This window comes from Monodon monoceros, unplaced genomic scaffold (genome assembly GCF_005190385.1).
Source record: "Monodon monoceros isolate NGI ecotype Baffin Bay Population unplaced genomic scaffold, NGI_Narwhal_1 Super_Scaffold_4, whole genome shotgun sequence".
NCBI classification, from domain to species: domain Eukaryota; kingdom Metazoa; phylum Chordata; class Mammalia; order Artiodactyla; family Monodontidae; genus Monodon; species Monodon monoceros.
In genome coordinates this window covers 19,304,584-19,326,660 of record NW_021703781.1, presented here as the reverse complement: position 1 = coordinate 19,326,660, position 22,077 = coordinate 19,304,584, and the positions used below count along the sequence as shown (strand labels likewise).

At 37.1% G+C, this 22,077-nt stretch overlaps 2 protein-coding genes across 6 annotated transcripts in view; both read left to right on the top strand.

Moving 5' to 3' along the window:
• The window catches only part of SLC25A16 (solute carrier family 25 member 16), a 34,209-nt gene extending 14,916 nt beyond the window's left edge, over nt 1-19,293 (top strand). For 2 of the 5 annotated variants that reach the window (XM_029245084.1, XM_029245087.1), the window contains 5 exons: nt 5,834-5,955; nt 6,203-6,269; nt 10,514-10,676; nt 15,113-15,181; nt 16,760-18,378. In XM_029245084.1, coding sequence (XP_029100917.1) covers nt 5,834-5,955; nt 6,203-6,269; nt 10,514-10,676; nt 15,113-15,181; nt 16,760-16,916 — 578 coding nt within the window. In that variant the 3' untranslated portion in view covers nt 16,917-18,378. Of the gene's footprint in view, nt 1-5,833; nt 5,956-6,202; nt 6,270-10,513; nt 10,677-15,112; nt 15,182-16,731; nt 18,379-18,517; nt 18,726-18,765 lie in introns of those variants that run through there. The other 3 variants (XM_029245085.1, XM_029245086.1, XM_029245088.1) reach the window with 3 other exon arrangements.
• DNA2 (DNA replication helicase/nuclease 2) overlaps nt 18,878-22,077 on the top strand; it is a 58,224-nt gene continuing 55,024 nt past the window's right edge. Inside the window, exon 1 of the mRNA XM_029245063.1 lies at nt 18,878-18,913. The gene's annotated coding sequence lies outside the window, so the exon portion shown is untranslated. The remainder of the gene's footprint in view (nt 18,914-22,077) is intronic.

Here is a 22,077-nt window from a genome sequence, read left to right as displayed (position 1 = left end):
GGAGGGGCTTTCCTGGTGGTCCAGTGGCTAAGACTCTGCACTCCCAATGCAGGGGGCCCAGGTTTGATTCCTGGTCAGAGAACTAGATCCCACATGCCGCAACTAAAAGATCCCGCGTGCTGCAACTAAGACCCAGCGCAGCCAAATAAATAAATAAATAAATGTTTAAAAAAAAGAACTTAGTTGGATATCCTCAAACTTACTTTACAGTGCATTATTGTTTTTCGTTTGAACAGTATAAGATGTCATAATCTTTTCTGTATTTAGGGCTTTTAGACTTTTACGGCTTTTGAAAGTCTAAATCCAGCCTGTAGAGGGCTTCATAATTTTATACTTAGAGTGAAGGGTAAAATATGACTATCAGAAGAATAGTTCTCACCTCCCACTTATTCCAAGGATAAATAAACATTTAAAATCTTCTTTTTTAAAAAAAACATTTAAAATCTTAAGGAGTTTTCAAGATTTATCGGAGTACAAAATTATTAAAAATCTTCTTGCTAAATTCTAAATTTTAAAATTACATTTAAATCACTGAGTTGTTTTTAGAAATAGTGAACAACAGCAACAACAAAAAACTTTGTAAGCTGTTTTTTTTTGTTTGTTTGTTTTTTTGCGGTACGCGGGCCTCTCACTGTCGTGGCCTCTCCCGTTGCGGAGCACAGGCTCTGGACGTGCAGGCCCAGCGGCCATGGCTCATGGGCCCAGCCGCTCCGCGGCATGTGGGATCCTCCCAGACCGGGGCACGAACCCGCGTCTCCTGCATCGGCAGGCGGACTCTCAACCACTGTGCCACCAGGGAAGCCCAAACTTTGAAAGTTTTAAACATCCTGGTTGAAAGGTTTTGTTTTTCTTTAGGAAGATTTGATTGCTCAAATTCAAAAGAAATATACCATATAAAAACATAGTGAAGTAAACTGGCCGAAAAATTGTAAAACTAGATCATCAGTTTAGCATTATAGTAATCATTGGCATTATTTTTACCATTCTCTGATGTACAATTAGGTTATGCCAGTTCCTCAGCCTGACTCATGGTCTTACAGCTTTTAAACTAATGCCTCCTTTACCTTTAGAAATTTCTGGATGTCCAGAAATTTCCATTTTCCATTTCCATTTTCTACCAATTTACCATTTTGATCACCTTGTTAATTCAGTTATTTCATGTTAAGCCACTTGAAACCAGTAAGAAGACAATGAGAAGGCTTGGAGCATGTGAGAAGGAAAGAAGAAATAAATGGAGTCGGGAGAACAAATAGGAGAGGCAAGACGAAAGTGATCCAGAGAGGGAGTAGAAAAAAAATATGGGATTTGTAAAAATGTACAGAAGCATAAAAAAATAAAATGAATAGTGATGATCTGGGCAAATCCTAGCAAAATCTGATGTTCAAATTGTGTCAGGATGATCAAGCCTTAAAATGGTCAGCCTTTTGATTCTTTTCTATATTTGTTAAACTCCTTAATATGAACCATTTTCAATAAACATGGAACTAGTTTATAGATAATTTCTCCTCATTTTATTTTGTAAAATTTTCCCTTGCAAAATATTTAGCACAAGCTGCAAAAAATTAAACCAAGCTGCGAAATATGTAGTTTTATAAATATCTGGATAATAAGGTATTTGCTGTGACTTAAATGTGATATTATTGCCAGACCTTGTCTTAGGAACATCACATTTGTACTGTATTAGTTTAGATTCAGCTTCAAAGAGGCCATTTAGAAGAGTCACTGCCTTGGCTGCCAGACATGGCTGGTTTGAATACCAATAGATAAAAAACAAGTTAAATAAAAAACAAGTTTGAAAATGAATAGCTTGAAAACAAATGGCTCAGATGTACAGCTCAAAATCAAATTGGCTGAAATGAGGGACTGACATTTCTAATCACTGAACTGATGGAATTTCTGAACTAAAAATTTAAAAGTACTAAGTAAATGTTTGAGAAAAGAAAATTACAGGGAAAACAATATATGTTGTGCTATGAGTCAGAAAATTTAGTCTCAAATCCTACTCTGTGATACAGAAACTGTGAATTACAACTCACTTAACTACTTTGAGCCTCAATTTTCTACCTTGTAGGATTGTTGGTGGTACTTGGTATTTGAGGATTAGAGGTGGTATTTGTAAAGTGCCTGGTATGGTGTGCTTGGCACATTAGTAGACAGTCTTTATTGTTATGTGCAAACTAAAAAAAGGAAGGTTTAAAATATCACTTACAGCTAAATCACAGATAAGTGAATCATAAATCAGCCTTTCTTCTATGAGTCTAACCTGTTCGGAGTACCATTAGGCTAATCTTGATACAAAGTATTCCTTGCTTTTAAAATTAAACATATTCAAACTGACTTTAGGCTCATTGTCTAAAGTAATTGAGGTCATTCTCAAGAGAGAACTAAGCGGGGAAAAGAGAATGAAGGGTTGCATTTGTTTGCATTAAAGTATTAACAGTATATTAGCTGTGTAGATTTTTAGCTCAGAGATAATGTTATAATCACCCAGGTAGAGATGCCATGAGAGATACCTAGATAATAACATAAAGAACATTGTTTTCTAATCCATGTATAAGGAGTGGCGAACTGATTTATATTTTTGGGAGAGTGGCAGAAGCTCTGAAAATTAGTATAGATTTAAGTTTGGGCTAATAAAAATGGATGCAAGTTACAGCAGCATTTGCTAAGTAAGTGGGGTAAGGTATCTCAGGTCTATTTAAATAATATTAAACAAATACTAAAAATTTAACACTGGGACTTCCCTGGCAGTCCAGTGGTTAGGACTCTGTGCTTCCACTGCAGGGGGCACAGGTTCGATCCCTGGAGAGGGAACTAAGATCCCACAAGCCATGTGGTACAGCCAAAATAATAATAATAATAATGATAGTAATAATAATAAAATGTCAAAAAAATTAAAACTAAAAAGTTAAATTAGGTTAAGAATACAGAAATCACTTAAATTGCCACTTTTATGCCTAGTATGCTATTGTAGGCCAAAGTTGTGGCAAAAAAATTATATTTTCATTTGGTAAGACTAATAAAAAGATGAAATTATCATGTTAAAAGCCTACAGAGAAAAAGAAAGTCTTGACAATACCTCAAGCTCTTCCTTTCCAACCTGGGCCTGGCAGGATGGTTCCTGCAAAGAAGGGTGGTGAGACGAAGCGTCGATCTGCTCACCAACCAGGTCGTGACCAGGGAGTACACCACTAACATTCACAAGCACATCCCTGGAGTGGACTTCAAGTGTGTGCCCCTCAGGTACTCAAAGAGATCCAGAAATTGGCCAGCAAGGAGATGGGAACTCCCGATGTGCTCATTGACACTATGCTTAACAAAGCTGTCTGGGCCAAAGATATGAGGAATATCCCCTACCATATCTGTGTGCAGTTGTCCAGAAAACATAATGATGATGAAGATTCACCAAACAAGCTCTATATGTTGGTTACCTATGTACCAAGGAGGTAACCACTTTCAAAAATCTGTCACCACTCTCAGAAATCTACACAGGTGATGTGGAAGGGAACTGACCACTGATTGTCAAAGAACGTTACAAAACTGCCCGCGCCCCCCCCAAAAAAGAAAAAGAATGTCATATGAGAAACAAACCAAAATAACAGAGTGTTTTTTTGCCCATCCAATGTTGGAAAAATTATCTAATAATTGAATATTCTGCTTGTCTAATAATTATCTAATACTTCTGATGAGTTAGAGAAATAGGACTTATATTCTAACAGATGACATTATAAATCAGCACAATCATTCTGGAAGGCAGTTTCTGTTAAAAGCCTTATGCATTGTCCTAATAATTTTATTTTAGGAATTTATCCATAATGAAGTATTTAGTTATAAGGACATTCATCAAAGCACTGTTTACTATTACAATATCATGTAGCAAATAATGGAGACAACCTAAATGTCTAAGAGGATTGTTTAAATAAATTATAGTACATCCAGGTAATGTTTTTCTCATGTGGAAAGATGTTCACAATATAATGTAAAGTAGGAAAAATTACTACAAAATAGAATTACACCATTATCATGTATTTTTTTAAAATAAATTTATTTTATTTTTGGCTGCGTTGGGTCTTTGTTGCTGCACGCGGGCTTTTCTCTGGTTGCAGTGAGCGGGTGCTACTCTTCATTGTGGTGTGCAGGCTTCTCTGTGGTGGCTTCTGTTGTTGGCAGAGCATGGACTCTAGGCATGTGGACTTCAGTAGTTGTGGCACACAGGCTCAGCAGTTGTGGTTCACGGGCTCAAGAGCGCAGGCTCAGTAGTTGTCGCGCACGGGCTTAGTTGCTCTGCAGCATGTGGGATCTTACCGGACCAGGGCTCAAACCCGTGTCCCCTGCGTTGACAGGTGGATTCTTAACCACTGCGCCACCAGCGAAACCCATTGTCATGTTTTAAATGTGTGTATGTGTTTAGATGTGTGTAAATGCCCCTGTATAAAAGGTTTGTAATATTATATTTTTAGGTGGTTATTTCTGGAGGATGAATATGTATATTTAAAAATTATTTTCTAATTTTTTTACCTTGAGCATATATTTCTTTGGTACTTTACAAAAATAGAAGATTATTTTTAATTTTAAAAATAACTGATACATAACTATACCTCAGTAAAAAAGATGCAAATAAAAATTCAGCTGGGGGACTTCCCTAGTGGCGCAGTGGTTGAGAATCCGCCTGCCGATGCAGGGTACACGGGTTCATGCCCCGGTCTGGGAAGATCCCACATGCTGTGGAGCGGCTAGGCCCATGAACCATGGCCGCTGAGCCTGCACGTCCAGAGCCTGTGCTCCGCAACGGGAGAGGCCACAACAGTGAGAGGCCCGCATACCGCAAAAAAAAAAAAAAAAAAAAAAGAAGCCAGCGCAATGAGAAGCCCACACACCGCCACGAAGAGTAGCCCCCACTCACCGCAACTGGAGAAAGCCCCGCGCAGCAAGGAATACCCAACGCAGCCATAAATAAATAAATAAGTAAACAGATGAGCAAATAAATAAATACATATTAAAAAAATTCATCTGGATATTTTATGGAATTTGAAATCATATATTGATGAAAATCTAGAACTTAATACTAAATTTATCAGGAGATTTTATTCCTAAAATAAATTGTTTCTATGACCTTGGACATTTATATTTTTATTATGTTTAGTCAGTAACAAATTTATGTAAATTTTATTTATTTATTTATTTATTGAATTCCTGTATGTTTTGTTTTTTATTTTGGCCTAGCTGCTCTGCTGGCAGGATCTTTGTTCCCTGACCAGGGATTGAACCCAGGCCCTTGACAGTGAGAGCATGGAGTCCTAACCACTGAACCACCAGGGAATTACCCTTACCTAAATTTTAAAAAGAAAATAGTGATCATGCTTTTAATTTTTTTAAAAAATGCCTTTATTTTATTTTTAAAAGAATTCCTTAGGTAGGTTAAGCATCTCTCCATTTTAGGATTAGAGAAAATAAGGAAAAAGTCAAATATCCTGCCTAGTGCTTTGGAGATAGTCAGTTTTTCTTTTCTCATGTCTTACCTGTGAATAGTAATAGAATTTTAAAAATACTAACATGATCCACTAATACTGTACTATTTTGGTGCTAACATTATAACTTCACAGTGGGAAGAACTTGAAAAGATTTTACAAACTGACCCTTTTACTTACAAGTTTTTCAGCTGATAATATTATGATATAATTCTGTCAGTAATATTACTTTGATTTCATTGGGTTTTCGTCGTTACTATATAATTTGAGAGCATTACTAATGATAGGAAAGGTATATATATATATATATATACACACACATAATATATGATTCTTATACATTTAAGTTTCTGCTTTCTTTTCAGGTATGACAGCAGTTATCTGTACTTACCCTCTTGATATGGTTAGAGTACGCCTAGCATTCCAGGTGAAAGGGGAACATACTTATACGGGAATTATTCATGCATTCAAAACAATTTATGCAAAGGTATTTCATTTTTACTTTTCTTGTCTATAACATGTCCTTTTATATTTAGGCAAATGTTTTGAATGTCATTGTTTTGAATAGTTATTGTTTTACTTATAATTACTGATACTAATCATAATTGTGAAAACACATGTGTTTCAGTGTGGGTCCAGAATAATTTTTCCTATATAATGTATGCTTTTCTTCTTTTGCATTTATCATAATAAGCCCAGTGTAATTTCACTTCTAATTTTTCTTCACTCAAAAGGAAGGTGGTTTCCTTGGATTTTACAGAGGCTTGATGCCTACTATATTAGGAATGGCTCCATATGCAGGTATGTTTTAAATTTGGCAAAATCTTCGTTTTTCATTTTCTTGTAGGAATAATTTTAAACTTTAGCATGTTATATTTAAGCCCCTAATCTGTCCAGAATTACTTTTTTTCCTCCCTAAGGATAGTCACTGATTAATTTCTCCTTTCCCCAGTGATCTGTAGTGCTACTTCTTAAAATAATAATAGAATGTAGTTTTATAGTAAGTCGTTTTTCTTTCTTTCTTTTTTTTTTTTGGCGGTACACGGGCCTCTCACTGTTGTGGCCTCTTCCGTTGTGGAGCACAGGCTCCGGACGCGCAGGCTCAGCGGCCATGGCTCATGGGCCCAGCCGCTCCGCGGCATGTGGGATCTTCCCGGACCGGGGCACGAACCCGTGTCCCCTGCATCGGCAGGCGGACTCTCAACCACTGCGCCACCAGGGAAGCCCCCATGTGCATTTTAGAATCATTTTTTGATGTTGCACAAAAATCCTTGCTGGAATTCTGAATGAAATAGCATACAGATCTTGGACGTTTTTGTTAGATATATTCATAGACCTCTTATAAGTTTTGTTGTGTCTTTTAGAAAATTACATTTTCAGTTTATTGCTTGATTTAATTTTTATATGATTTTATAGCTAGCCATTATTCTACTTGTTGATATGATAGCCAGCTACCATGCTACTTGTAAATGCTTTGGATTTTCTGTGTGGACCATCACATCCTGTGCAAATAACATCATTTTTCTTACTTCTGTTCAAATCTTTATTTCTTTGTCTATTTATGTTTATCTTATCTTACTGTAGCAGCTAAGGACCTACAGTGCAGTAGTCAATAAAAGTGATGATACTTGGCATTTTGGCTCGTTACTGATTTTATAAATTTATTTATTTTGTTTATTTATTTTTGGCTGCGTTGGGTCTTCATTGCTACGTGCGGGCTTTCTCTAGTTGCAGTGAGCAGGGGCTACTCTTCGTTGCAGTGTGTGGGCTTCTCATTGCGATGGCTTCTCTTGTCACAGAGCACGGGATCTAGGCGCGCAGGCTTCAGTAGTTGTGGCACGTGGGCTTCAGTAGTTGAGGCTCGCGGGCTCTAGAGCGCAGGCTCAGTAGTTGTGGCGTATGGGCTTAGTTGCTCCGCAGCATGTGGGATCTTCCCAGACCAGAGCTCGAACCTGTGTCCCCTGCATTGGCAAGCAGACCCTTAACCACTGCGCCACTAGGGAAACCCAACATTCTTTTTTTTAATATATATATTCTTTTCCATTGTGGTTTATCATAGGATATTGAATACAGTTCTCTGTGCTAGACAGTAGGACCTTGCTGTTTATCCATTCTATATATAAAAGCTTACATCTGCTCACCCCAACCTCCCATTCCATCTCTCCCCCAGCCCCCTCTTCCTTGGCAACCACCAGTCTGTTCTCTATGTTCATGATTCTGTTTCTGTTTCATAGATAGGTTCATTTGTGTCATATTTTAGATTCCACATATAAGTGATATCTTATGGTATTTGTCTTACCATTATGAAACTTTCTTAATATCATCTAGTATATTGTCATTGTTCAAATTCCCCCCATTCATAATTTTTTTGGCCCAGATCCAAGTTAATATTTGCCTGGGATATCTTTTTTCATCCTTTCATTTTCTACTTTGTCATGTTTTTGTTTTAGATATTTATTTTGTAATCATTATATATATATATAGCTGGGTATTTCTTTAATCTGGTCAGTAAAATCTTTTAATTGACAGTATACTTAATTGTTATTGTGGTTATTGATATATTTGGACTTGTTTCTTTACCTTGCTATTGATTTCCACTTGTTTTTCTTTTTTTTATTCTTTTTAATAAATTTATTTGTTTTATTTATTTATTTTTGGCTGCATTGGGCCTTCGTTGCTGCACACAGGTTTTCTCTAATTGCGGCAAGTGGGGGCTGCTCTTCCTTGCGGTGTGCGGGTTTCTCATTGTGGTGGCTTCTGTTGTTGCGGAGCTCGGGCTCTAGGTGCACGGGCTTCAGTAGTTGTGGCACGCACGCTCAGTAGTTGTGGTTCATGGGCTCAAGAGTGTAGGCTCAGTAGTTGTGGCGCACTGGCTTAGCTGCTCCGCAGCATGTGAGATTTTCCAGGATCAGGGCTCGAACCTGTGTCCCCTGCATTGGCAGGCGGATTCTTAACCACTGCACCACCAGGGAAGCCCTGTTTTTCTTTATACGTTTCTTTTTATTCCTTTCTTATCTTGTTTGCTTATTTTTCTGAATCCTTAGCCCCCCCGCAATATTTTATAAATATATAAGTTTATTTGCTTCCTCCTATGCTTGATGGCCTTTATTTAGTTAGTTAGTTTGTTGTTTGTTTTATTTCTTGTGGCTTCTTTTGAGCGGTCTTTAATTATGAGTCCATTACTTGATCTTAACCTCTGAGTTTCTGACCCAATGATTCCATCTTCTGTAGCCCAGTGGCAGGATCTGTCTCAATGGCTTGGCTGCTATTGCCATCAAAATGTAGAGTCACTCCAACTCTCTCATGGGCCACATTTCCCAAGTGGGCCCCATATTATATTTTTGGAAGGTGGTGCTGCTAGGGATTCTTGGAAACCTTCTCTTCCTTTTTGTAAGCCTAGCAGTGGATATCGTTGTTCTGCAATGACAAAGTCCCTCAGAATACCTAGACTGCCATTATGCTGGAATCAGAACTCTTTAGTTTTTTTACTATATTTTTTTCTCTTTCTAATTTTTTTTGTTTTCAGTTTTCAGTTTTGCTTTTGAAATACATTTTTTACATAGTTATAGCTTGTATATAATTTTGTTTCTTAATTTTTTCCCATTTCCCAAATGTTTTTCATATTTCTGAATAGTATTCACATTTTTATTAATTGTGTCATATTTCAGTGAATACCATTCTGCATAATTAAGGTATTTCTATTTTTTTTCTGCTTGTGTTTAATTTGCTATGAATTTCCTTGTTGTGAGCTTTTCCTGTGGTTAAAATTTCTGTATTTAAGTCTATAGAATAGATTTCCCATATATAAAAGTGTATGGGAACTTCCCTGGTGGTGCAATGGTTGGGAATCTGCCTGCGAATGCAAGGGACGTGGGTTTGAGCCCTGCTCTGGGAGGATCTCACACGCCGCGGAGCAGCTAAGCCTGTGCACCACAACTACTGAGCCTGTGCTCTAGAGCCCGCGAGCCGCAACTACTTAGCCCATGTGCCACAACTGCTGGGGCCCGCGTGCCTAGAGCCCGTGCTCTGCAACAGGAGAAGCCACTGCAATGAGAAGCCTGTGCACTGCAACAAAGAGTAGCCCCCACTCGCTGCATCTAGAGAAGGCCCATGTGCAGCAACGAAAACCCAATGCAACCAAAAATATATAAATAAAATTAAAAATTAAAAAATAAAAACCACTTCTTTAAAAAAAAGTATATGAATATTCTAAAGTTGTATAGCATCATTATAAAATACTATAAGATCGTAAGAATTTTATACCAAGAATAAATGCATATATTGAGGTGTTATCCTAGACTGAATTTTTGTTAGTGCTTATTTGTTCTTAAGAATCAAGTATCTTTTACAGTATGTTTTTAAAATTCAGTAGATATCAAGATATCTTGAGTAATATTTAGTTGATAAGTATACTTGAGTTCTGCTAATTTTTTTAATGTATGACTTTAATCCTTTTATTATAAAATTGTGTAAATATTCAGCCAGCACCAACTGCACATTATCAATAACTTAATTCAGTATTCATTAGATTCCATGCATCTGGTGAGTCTCTCATTGTCATAACTCTTCCTGGAAGACAACATTAGACATTGAATTGAAATAACAATGCTTTATCACTTTTGAATTTCTTGCCTCTACCTTACATTATCACCATCATTGTTATTGTAAATATGTCATGTTTACGTAAGGTTACTAATCATTAATTTAACTTTTACTTATGTAAAACCTTGGAAAACTGTTCAATTCTATTCATGTATAAGGTGGCATTATACTCAACTACTACCTTTATTCAGTGAACTGAACATTATGTTAGTGTGTGAAAAACCAATGTATAATTTTTTATAGGTGGTAATTTTGTTACCTTTAGGTTATTTGTAAACATTAATTAAGCCAAACATTGGAAATCAGGAAATGCATAGTTAGTCCCTTGAGTTAATTGGTTGATAATAACCAATTGAGTTAATTGGTTATTATGTAAGAATGGTGTCTTCTCACAGCTCACATCTCTGTTAAGCATTGTGGTGAATTTATATTTTGTTTTTCAGGTGTTTCATTTTTTACTTTTGGTACCTTAAAGAGTGTTGGGCTTTCCCATGCTCCTACCCTTCTTGGCAGACCTTCATCAGACAATCCTAATGTCTTAGTTTTGAAAACTCACATAAACTTACTTTGTGGTGGTGTTGCTGGAGCAATAGCACAGACAATATCGTAAGTTTGTTCATCAACTTAAATTAAGTTAAATTACATTTATCCAATACTGATTTTTAGCATTGGTTAGTTGTCTTATTTTTTCTAATAGATTATTAAAACACAGGATCCCTTGCAAAATATAAATATTAATTTAATACAGTTTTTCCAGTGTGCCTGCACTTTAAGCATATTATAAATAACTTCGTGCCAAATTGACCAAATTAGTTTGAACCTACTCAATTTCTGTGGATTTTAAAAGAAAGGAAAAAGAAAGCTAGAAAGAAACACTATAGTTTTCATCCATATTTCCTCATGAATTGCCTGTATGAGTTTTCTGAAATTTGAGCCATTTATTGTGTGTGTGTGTGTGTGTGTGTGTGTGTGTGTGTGTGTGTAGGTACAACTTCTCTTGCACTAAATCTTGAAGGCCTACTTTGTGCCAGTCAGTATGCTAGGCATTGGGAGTTTCACTGAAGGAAAAACAAAAGTATTGCCTCAAGAAGCCTATACTCTTTTCTTTTTTTTTTGGCTGCCTTGGGTCTTTGTTGCTGCATGCAGGCTTTCTCTAGTTGCAGCGAGTCGGGGCTACTCTTTGTTGCAGTGCGGGGGCTTCTCATTGTGGTGGCTTCTCTTGTTGCGGAGCACAGGCACTAGGCTCGCAGGCTTCAGTAGTTGTGGCTCACGGGCTTAGTTGCTCTGCGGCATGTGGGATCTTCCCGGACCAGGGTTTGAACCCGTGTCCCTGCATTGGCAGGAGGATTCTCAATCACTGTGCCACCAGGGAAGTCCCAAGAAGCCTATACTCTTATTAAGACAGTAGCAATGCAAGGGAGTTTTATATTAATATAAGTGTATTAGGGACATAGATAAATTAGGTGGAAAGTGTAATTGGAAAGTTGGCTGTAGAGAATCTCTGTAGACCAAGAGAGATTGGATAGATGAGATTAAAAAAGGGCTGGAATACTAAGAAGCAGGAACTTTTCAGGAACAGGAGGAAGGGAAGCTCTCTGTGACTGAGGAGTATCCTGAAAAACAGGAAGACAACAGGAAATCGTAGTGTCACAAAGGCTCAAAAAAGAGTATCCAATGGAAAAAGAAAACTCAAAGTAAGATAAGTACTGAAAAGTAAGGTATTCATCGGATTTCACAATGAAGGTTACTTTTGTGAAGGCAGATTCAGTATACTTGTGGGAGCAGATCATACTAGACTGAAAGTAAAGGGAAAAAGGTGTAGGGACTTCCCTGGCGGTCCAGTGCCTAAGACTCCGTGCTCCCAATGCAGGGGGCCCGCGTTCAATCCCTGGTCAGGGAACTAGATCCCACATGCCGCAACTAAGAGTTCGCATGCCACAACTAAAGATCCCGAAGGCCACATCTAAAAGATCCCGCACATGGCAAGAGTGATCCCGCATGCCACAACTAAGACCTGACACAGCCAAATAAATAACTAAATATTAAAAAAAAAAAAAGGTGTGTAGTTTACTTTTAGAAACATGGCTGCAGAACCTTGTTCATTTGCAGAGACATGATCACCTCTAGCTATTCTGATTCTCTTCTTGGTTTTACTGCCCCTTTTCTTTATTATTTACTTCCAATTTAGATCTTTAAAATCTGTCTTCTCTTTTCCACTTACTTCATAAGCTATATTCTACACCCACTGACTCTTTTTTTAAAAAATATTTATTTATTTATTTGGCTGCACTGGGTCTTAGTTGCGGCACACGGGATCTTTGGTGCTGCATGCGGGATCTTTAGTTGTGACATGCGAACTCTTAGCTGAGGCAACTTTCCCTTTTCAGGTATCTTGCTGATTCATGTCTTCCTCCTCCTACCTATCTGTGCTGATTTTTTTAAGGCCTAGCCAGACTTTGGTCCTCTGCTCTTCCCGTAAACATCCAGAATAGCTCATCTATCTTTATTGTTTCAATGGTCACCTCTGTACAGATAACTAATTCTATTTAAATCTTCATTGCTGACTCATTACTTCTCTAGCAAGCTCTTGGATGTTTATACCTGGACTTCTGTCCTCAGTTCAAGCTCTGTAATTCATATACTGCTTTCTTGTCTTCTTTTTCATGTCTGTCCTCGGCCCCCAACTTTCCTATTTGTTATCAATCACCATTAATCTTCTAGTCCTGATAATACCTTGAGATCATTTTTCACATTGTACATATCCAAATATTTTTGTCATTTTTTTGCTTAAAAACATTACCTAGAATGTTATTTTCTTTCTTTCCCGTTCTTATTTCCCTAGTTCTGATCCTTGTACTTTGTCTTCTTACTTTCTCTTTATTAATCAATTCCTTCTACCCAGACACATCTTTTCCTGCTTGGAAACTGAATCCTTCAGGTTGAGGTTTTGGTCCCTTTATTCCCCATAAAGTTTTTTCCTTTCTCCACCTCCCATTAAAAGATAATTCAGGACTTAACTGGTGGCGCAGTGGTTAAGAATCCGCCTGCCAAGGCAGGGGACACGGGTTCGAGCCCTGGTCCAGAAAGATCCCACATGCCGCAGAGCAACTAAGCCCGTGTGCCACAACTACTGAGCCCACGTGCCACAATCACTGAAGCCCGCACGCCTAGAGCCCATGATCCACAACAAGAGAAGTCACCGCAACGAGAAGCACGCGTACCACAACGAAGAGTAGCCCCCACTCGCCGCAATAGAGAAAGCCTGCGTGCAGCAACGAAGACCCAACACAGCCAAAAATAAATAAATATTTTAAAAATTAAAAAAAAGATAATTCATGGAGGGGAATTCCCTGGTGATCCAGTGGTTAGGACCCCGCACTTTCACTGCAGGGGGCACGTGTTGGATCCCTGGTTGGGGAGATAAGATCCTGCAAGCCGTGAAGCAGGGCCAAAAAAAAAAAGATAATTCATGGAGATGCTGCTTAGATGCATAGAGCTCTTCATCTATTAGTAATGTTATTTCTTAAGCTGTTTGGTTGGTACATGGGTGGTTTTTTATTGCAATTATTTCATAGTAAATTTAAATGTATATAAAAGTATATAATTATTTTTGTCATATATCACTTATGTATAATATGTATGTATGTATATATATATACATATGTGTGTATATATATATGTGTATGAACGAGAGCTTTGAATAGGGAAGTAGAAAGCAGCTTTATGACATGGCAAATGTCTCTAAGACTCAATTTTCTTTTTTTTTAAAAATAAATTTATTTATTTATTTTTGGCTGTGTTGGGTCTTCGTTTCTATGCGAGGGCTTTCTCCAGTTGCGGCGAGCGGGGGCCACTCTTCATCGCGGTGCGTGGGCCTCTCACTATCTCGGCCTCTCATGTTGCGGAGCACAGGCTCCAGATGCGCAGGCTCAGTAGTTGTGGCTTACAGGCCCAGTTGCTCCACGGCATGTGGGATCTTCCCAGACCAGGGCTCGAACCTGTGTCCCTTGGCAGGCAGATTCTCAACCACTGTGCCACCAGGGAAGCCCTAAGACTCAATTTTCTTATCTTAATATTGAGATAACAGTACCTACTTAACACAGTTGTAAAGATGGAATGAGATAATGTACATAAATTGCTTAGCACAGGACCTAACATAAGCAGTCAACATTAGCCCCAAAAAAGTAATTAAAAAAAAAATCACCTAGGGTCCCACTCCTAAGAGATTACTTTTGTATATTTCATTTTAGGCAATCTTTAAAATTTTTTTAAATTGAGGTATAATTAATATACAATATTATATTAGTTTCTGGTATATAACATAATGATTTGATATTAAGTCTGGTTAACATTCATCACCATACATAGTTGCAGAATCAGGCAATCTTTTCACATAGAATTTTCTCTATCCTCTATATGCAATTATCTGTATTGTTAATTTTAGCCCTTAAGGAGAATTTTTTGTTGGCCTACTGTATACAGGGGCACTTGCTGAATACTCTTAGGGTAGTGGTTCTTAACTGGGGTGGTTTCGTCTCTAGCGGACATTTATTAATATCTGGAGACATTTTTCGTTGTTACAATTGGGGTTGTGCTACTGGCATCTAGTGGGTAGGAGCCAGGGATTTACCTAAACACTCTACAATGCCCAGGACAGCTCCCACAACTAAGAATTTTCCAACCCAAAATGGCAATAGTGCCAAAGTTAAGAAACCCTGTCTTAGGGTTACAACAATGGAAAGCACCCAGTCTATTTCCTCAGGAAGCGGCATTTAATTTGGTTTGGGGAATAAATAGAACTTGATAATGGGTGATGAAAGAGAAGAATCATTTAACCCAAGGGAACCACTTAGGCAAAGGCAAGGAGACCTCTGTATTGTTATTTGATTTTATTCATATGCCTATATCCTGACTCCCAGATTAAACAAAACAGTAAGAAAATAGGAACACATTATTTCCTAGCATACATAGGGCTTTGTATTCAATAATTGCTGAGTAGAAAACTAAAAATCATTTTTAAGTCCTTCTTTTTCTTCTTTTAGCTACCCATTTGATGTAACACGTCGGCGAATGCAGTTAGGAACTGTTCTTCCAGAATTTGAAAAGTGCCTGTAAGTTCTTCATTTGTCATTGTTCAATTTCTTTAGGAAATGTAATGTGTATAGTAAGTAGGGAGATAGGACTGTGATCTCACTAGTAGTCTAGAGCTTTCATTTTATATCCCATAATATTCTTTGGTAAACTGAATTTAATCAGGTCCTAATCCTCCTGTTAAAATGTTCATTTTAGGTAATTCCCTGGTGGTCCAGTGGTTAGGACTCGGTGCTTTCACTGTGGGGGCCAGGGTTCGGTCCCTGATCAGGGAACTAAGATCCCACAAGCCTTGCAGCCAAAAAAAAAAACAAAAACAAATTTAATTTTAGAGCAGCTCTGTTAAATAGAAATATGATGTGAGCCACATATGTAATTTAAAATTTTCTGGTAACCTAACCACATTAAAAAAGTATAAAAAGAAACATGAAATTGTTTTAAAATATTTTATTTAAACCAATATATTTAAAATTTATCACTTCAACATTTCAGTATTTTACATCCTTTTAAAAAAAAACACTAAGTGTTTGAAATCCAGGGTGTATTTTACACTCACAGCACATCTCAATTTAGGACTTGCCACATTTCATGTACTCAGTAGCCACATGTGGCTAGTGGCTACCACTATTGCATAGCACAGCTCTAGAGTTTTCTATAATCTGTAGAGATTTCTAATCATTCTGTTTGATTGGTGATGTGTTGTTCCTCAGGGGAAGAGCAGAATGTTTATTCAGGACCATGAATTGCCTTCATTCACCCAAAAGATTTTTTGAATATTTCAGTCTACATTGCATATTGAAAGAGAAAGACAAAGCCCAAAATGTTGGTTTGAAAGGAAAGAACACTGAAACAAGAAAGTCTTTATTGATGAAATCTGGAAGATAGTCCTTCAAGCTTTAGTAGCATAGAACTTGAGCAGAAACTTGAGAGTTTAAAGGGCAACTGCTCATATATCCTTTAAAAAGACTACATCAATATTTCAAATATTATTGTGAAATAGTGTTGCTAGTAAATGTCACAGACATAATGCAAACAAAATATATTGTATTAATGAGCCCCGGAATTCTATGCATAATGCTTGTACTTGTTTGGAATGAATTGCTCTTTTATTATGAAATTTTAGCTTGGTTTTTTAAAAAAAATTAATTTATTTATTTTTGGCTGCGTTGGCTCTTTGTTACTGTGCACGGGCTTTCTCTAGTTGTGGCGAGCAGGGGCTACTCTTTGTTGCAATGCGCCGGCTTCTCATTGCGGTGGCTTCTCTTGTTGCGGAGCATGGGCTCTAGGTGCATGGGCTTCAGTAGTTGTGGCTCTCGGGCTCTAGAGTGCAGGCTCAGTAGTTGTGGCTCACGGGCTTAGTTGTTCCGCGGCATGTGGTATCTTCTGGACCAGGGATCGAACCTGTGTCCCCTGCATCGGCAGGCGGGTTCTTAACCACTGTGCCACCAGGGAAGTCCTTTCACTTGTTTTAACACTTGCTTTCCAAAAGCTACTCAAGATGGCATTTTTAGCTTCTTTTAAAAATGCTATTATGGATCCTGAAACTGTCTCTTCGTGACTGGGCATAAAGGTGTCATCATTTAACCATTCTCTTTCAGTACCATGCGGGAGACTATGAAGTATGTCTATGGACACCATGGAATTCGAAAAGGATTATATCGTGGTTTATCTCTTAATTACATTCGCTGCGTTCCTTCTCAGGCAGTGGCTTTTACAACATATGAACTTATGAAGCAGTTTTTTCACCTCAATTAAAAAATATCGTTATTTCTTTTCCTTAATAAACTATCAGAGGGAAAAATAAAATGTTAATTTAATTTGGGGAGAACATTACTTGAAGGGGGATATTTACCCTGTCACAGGAAACACTGGTATTTTAGTACTTGATTTTTCTATTCATCACAAATCAAAAGTGCTTACTATACTTTTATGCCAAAAGTTGTATCTTAGAACATTGCAAAAAAATCCTAAGCTGATGCTGGCTAATCAGTAAGGTTATTTGAAACCATTTTAAAGTATTATTTGGATAGAACTAACTTAAAATGGGATTCAAAAGGTTGCCATTAGTTTTATCATGCTATTCCAAGCTTTTAATTGTAATCATGATTTTCAAAGACTCTAATGTTGGTTGCTGTTATTGTTATTATTATTATTAACAGTCTTGGTTATATTGCAGCAGAATGATGAGAGCTGAAATTTTAAGTTATATAAAACATAGGTTAGAAGCCAGTATTGAAGTATTATTCTTAATATTTCTCTTCTCATAATTCTGCTCCACTGGATAAAAGGACAAACACTTTTTCTCTTCATTTTTTGATAAATGTTGTATTCAAAAAGTAACCATGTAGAGACTCATCAGTAAGTCAAGAATTTTCAGGTATTGCTCAAATGTTATTCCCAGTTTCTGAGTGATTTAAATGTGTTTTTAAAAGTCAGTGTATTTCCCAAAGGCAGTAATAGTAAATACTGAATATCTTTGCTCTCAAAACAAGTTAGCATTATAGATTTGTTTTTGTTAGATGATTTGATGTATACTAGAAAATTTATTTAAGTGGACTGTGAAATATCCATTAATATAGATGTGAATGTCAAAGAATGTTTCCAAGTATTATGTTATGACACAGCAACTAGTTCTTCCACATAAAATAATTTTAGTGCAATATAAACTTAAGTAGAAATGTAAAACATGATCTGAATTGCTATCGTTTATATTAAAATGGTTTAAAATGTAAGAATTCCAGTTATTACGTTTAGAGTAGTTTTTATGTTTTATTATAAGCATGACAAAAATGGGAGGGGAACAGTTATAGTTCTGTCCTCAGAAACAGCAATTTGTAGAATTGATGTGATTTTTAAGACATTAGAAAACTAAATTGAAAGTGTTATTTCTGCTTCAATTTTTATTTTTTTTGCATAGAAGATTTCTTGTCATAACTTGGTAAAAATTTTATGAACTGGTTTCATTTTCAAAGTCTTTATTTTAAAATAAATGTGTATCTTTGTATGATTTATAAGTGTACCCACAGGTAAAAATACATGTGTTCCTAAAACTATTTTGTATATTTTCATTTCTCGGCTACACTGTAGCTAAATACTGCTATCAAATCTCAAGATAATTTAAATTTATAAAATAAGTGTCTCAGTTATGTTAACAATAAAAGAGGACTGCAAATATTTTTTTAAATAAAAATTTGCATTCTATGTCTGTTACAGAATACCTAGGTTATTAAAAATAAATTTTCATATTTCAACAGTTATTCCTCTCTTTTAACTATTTACATTATTGAAGCACAAATATTAAACATAATGGAAGTATACTTAAAATAATGACAGTATTTTTATCTGATTTATTTCAGATTGATAACGCAAAGTGAATCTTGACAGATTATCTTCAGTATGAATATTGACTGTTTCTGTTTTGATCTCCATTGTAATACTTTCCTTGCCTTTTATTGGGTACAGCCCTCTGATCTATAGAATGGGACAGTGATTTTGTTTAGGGATTGATGAGTGAGGTACCATTCCTAGCTCTTAATGGTGGTCTGTATGGAGATGAAAAGGTTAGTGGGTATATATAATAATATCTTACAACATTTTCCTCCAGATTACTCAACATCCATTTATGCAGCACCCATTGTGTGCCACGGATTATATCAGCATTATGGGGGCATACCTTGAGAGGTCTGTTAACTGTACTTGCAGTCTGATTTGGATTCCCAATAGCATCTATCACTGGGTATTTCTCTAACAGGGTATGTACCATACTTTTTGGTTACTGCATGTTTACTTGTCCTCCCATTGGTTCCTTCATGGGCAGAGTCATACCTTCATCCCCTTTAAGGAGCACAGGGTATGGCATCATAATAGTTGCTCAGTGGTGTTTACTGATGGGCAGAAGGAAGGTTTGGTTCCTGTTTTTGGAGAAAATGTTCTAGTAGAGAGAAACGAGGCACAAATAGTTTAGGGAAAGAGCAATTTAGAAAGAGTTATTTGTTTTTTCTTCACAGAAATGTCTTGTTGCCAATTTGAGCCAGGATGAATGGCAAATAATAATACCTATATTATATGAGTATGCATTGCCTTGCAGAGCTGGGCCAATGATATCTGACATACTTGTATAGCAACTGTATACTTAAACACTTACATCAATTCTTTGAATATTAGACATTGTTACAAACTAGAAATCAATGACAAATAATAAGTCATGTATATTTCCTGAGTATTTACTATGTTCCATTCCTTATTTTAAGCACTTTTGATGCCTTAACTCTATAACAGTACTATAAGATAGGCACTATTAAATATTCCTTTTTTACAGTTGGGATAATTGAGACCCAGGGATATCAAGTAACTTGCCCAGGTTCACACAATAAGTGGTGGATCTAAGCCCTGTGTGAATGAAGCTCCCTGAGTGAGGGAGTAGCAATAAATAGGTTGGAGAAGTAGACAAAGGGCAGATCAATGTATTTAGGGCTCTATAGGATGTAGTAATGATTTTGTCTTTTATTCTAAATGCAATGGGAAGCCTTGAAGGTTTTCAGTAGGGGAATAAAATTGCCTGATTATATTTTTACAAAGATTACTGCTTTATCAACAATTATATGCACTTAAAACAGAAATCAGGGAATTCCCTGGTGGTCCAGTGGTTGACTCTGTGCTTCCATTGCAGGGGGTGTGGGTTCGATCCCCGGTTGGGGAATTAAGATCCCACATGCTGGCACAGCCAAAACAAACAAACAAAACAACAAAATAAAAAACAACAGAAATCAACAAAATTAAAAACAGATAATAGAGAAAATAACAAACCCCAAAATTGGTTTTTTGAAGAGATCAACAAAATTGGTAAGCCCCTTAGCTAGACTGATAACTAAAAAGGAACATAAATTACCAATATCAAGAATGGGGAATTCCCTGGTGGTCCAGTGGTTAGGACTCCACGCTTTCACTGCTGAAGGCCCGGGTTCAATCCCTGGCTGGGGAACTAAGATCCCACAAGCCATGTGGCGTGGCCAAAAAAAAATAATGAAAAAGATGACATTACTATGGATCCTATGGATGTTAAAAAGATAATACGGGATTTCTAAATAACTCTTTGCTAAGGAATTTGATGACTTAGATGAAATGGACAGAGGCTTTGAAAATCACAACCAAAACTGATGTAGGTGAAACAAAATCTGCATAACCAATTAAAGAAACTGAATTTATCAAAAATCCTTCCACAAAGAAAACTCCAGGCTCAGATTGTGAATTCTATTGGACATCTAAGAAAGAAATAATTTTATACAAACTTTCAGAAATTAGAAGACAGCACTTTTATGATGCCACTATAACCTTGATGCCCAAACCTGACTAAGTTGTTACAGAAAAATAAAATTACCAACCAGTATCCTTCAGGAACAAGGATGGAAAAATCTTTAACAGCATATTAGCAAATCAAATCCAGCAATACATAAAAAGTTTATTGTATCGTGACGAAATTGGGTTTATCCTAGGAGCGCCAAGTTGTTTCACAATCTTAAGTCAATAGTGTAATTTCCTGTAATCACAGAATAAAGGAGAAAAACACATGATTCTTCAATTTCTGCACTTCAAAAGTGCAGAAAAAGCACTTGGCAAAATTCAAAATTGATACATTATAAAAATTAATCACATTAGGGTAGACCTTCCTCAATCTGATAGAGCATTTTGTCAGATTAATTTTCCAACCGTACATCTCATCTCACATGTTCTTCTCGTGTCATTGACACTCATCCCATCAAGAGGTAGAGACCATTCCCTCCCCTTACATCTGGTTGAGTGGGCTTGTGTCTACAGTGGAAGTGATGCTGTGTTACTTCTGAAGTTACGTCATAAAGCTGAAACAGCTTCCATCTGGTCTTTTGGAATGCTTGCTCTTGGAATCCTCACGACATGCTGTGAGGAAGCCAGGCAGCCCCTGTAGAGAAACTGTCAGCCAGCCTCAACTTGCCAGCCATTTGAGTAAGCCATCTTCAAAGCGGATCCTCCAGCTTCCAGCTGATGCTTCATGGACAGAGAAAAGCTTTCCTCACAGAGCCCTGCCCAAAATGAAAATTCATGAGCTAAAAAAATGATTGTTGGGGACTTCCCTGGCGGTCCAGTGGTTAGGGCTCCTTGCTTCCACTGCAGGGGGCGCAGGTTTGATCACTGGTTCGGGAACTAAGATCCCACACGCCACAAAAATAAATAAATTAATTAATTAAAAAAAAGATTGTTGTTTAAAGACACTAAGTTTTGGAGGTTTGTTTTTTACATAGATTAGATAACCATAGGAAATATTCATGAAAAACCTACAGCTAAGCATATTTAATAGTGAAATATTGAATGCTTTCCCCCTAAGATCAGTAGAAGGCAAGGATGCCCAGTGTCAGAACTTCTATTTAACCAGTGAACTTAAGAAAGTGAAATAAAAAGCATAAAGATCAGAAAGGAAGAAGTAAAACTGCCTCTATTTGTAGATGACATGATTATTTACATAGAAAGTCTTAATGAATCTACAAAACAACTACTGGCAAAGTCTCAGGATATAAGGTAAATTTTATCTATCTTATTTTTTTGGCCGCACCATGCGCCATGTGGGATCTTAGTTCCCTGACTAGGGATCAAACCTGTGCCCCCTGCATTGGAAGCGTGGCATCTTAACCACTGGACCACCAGGAAAGTCCTAAGATAAACTTTAAGGATTGTATTTTTATATACTAGCAGGAAGCAATTAAAAAACAATGTCATTTAAAATAGCATCAAAAAATACACTTAGGGCTTCCCTGGTGCTGCAGTGGTTAAGAATCCGCCTGCCAATGCAGGGGACACAGGTTCGAGCCCTAGTCCGGGAAGATCCCACATGCCGCGGAGCAACTAAGCCTGTCTGCCACAACTACTGAGCCTGTGCGCTAGAGCC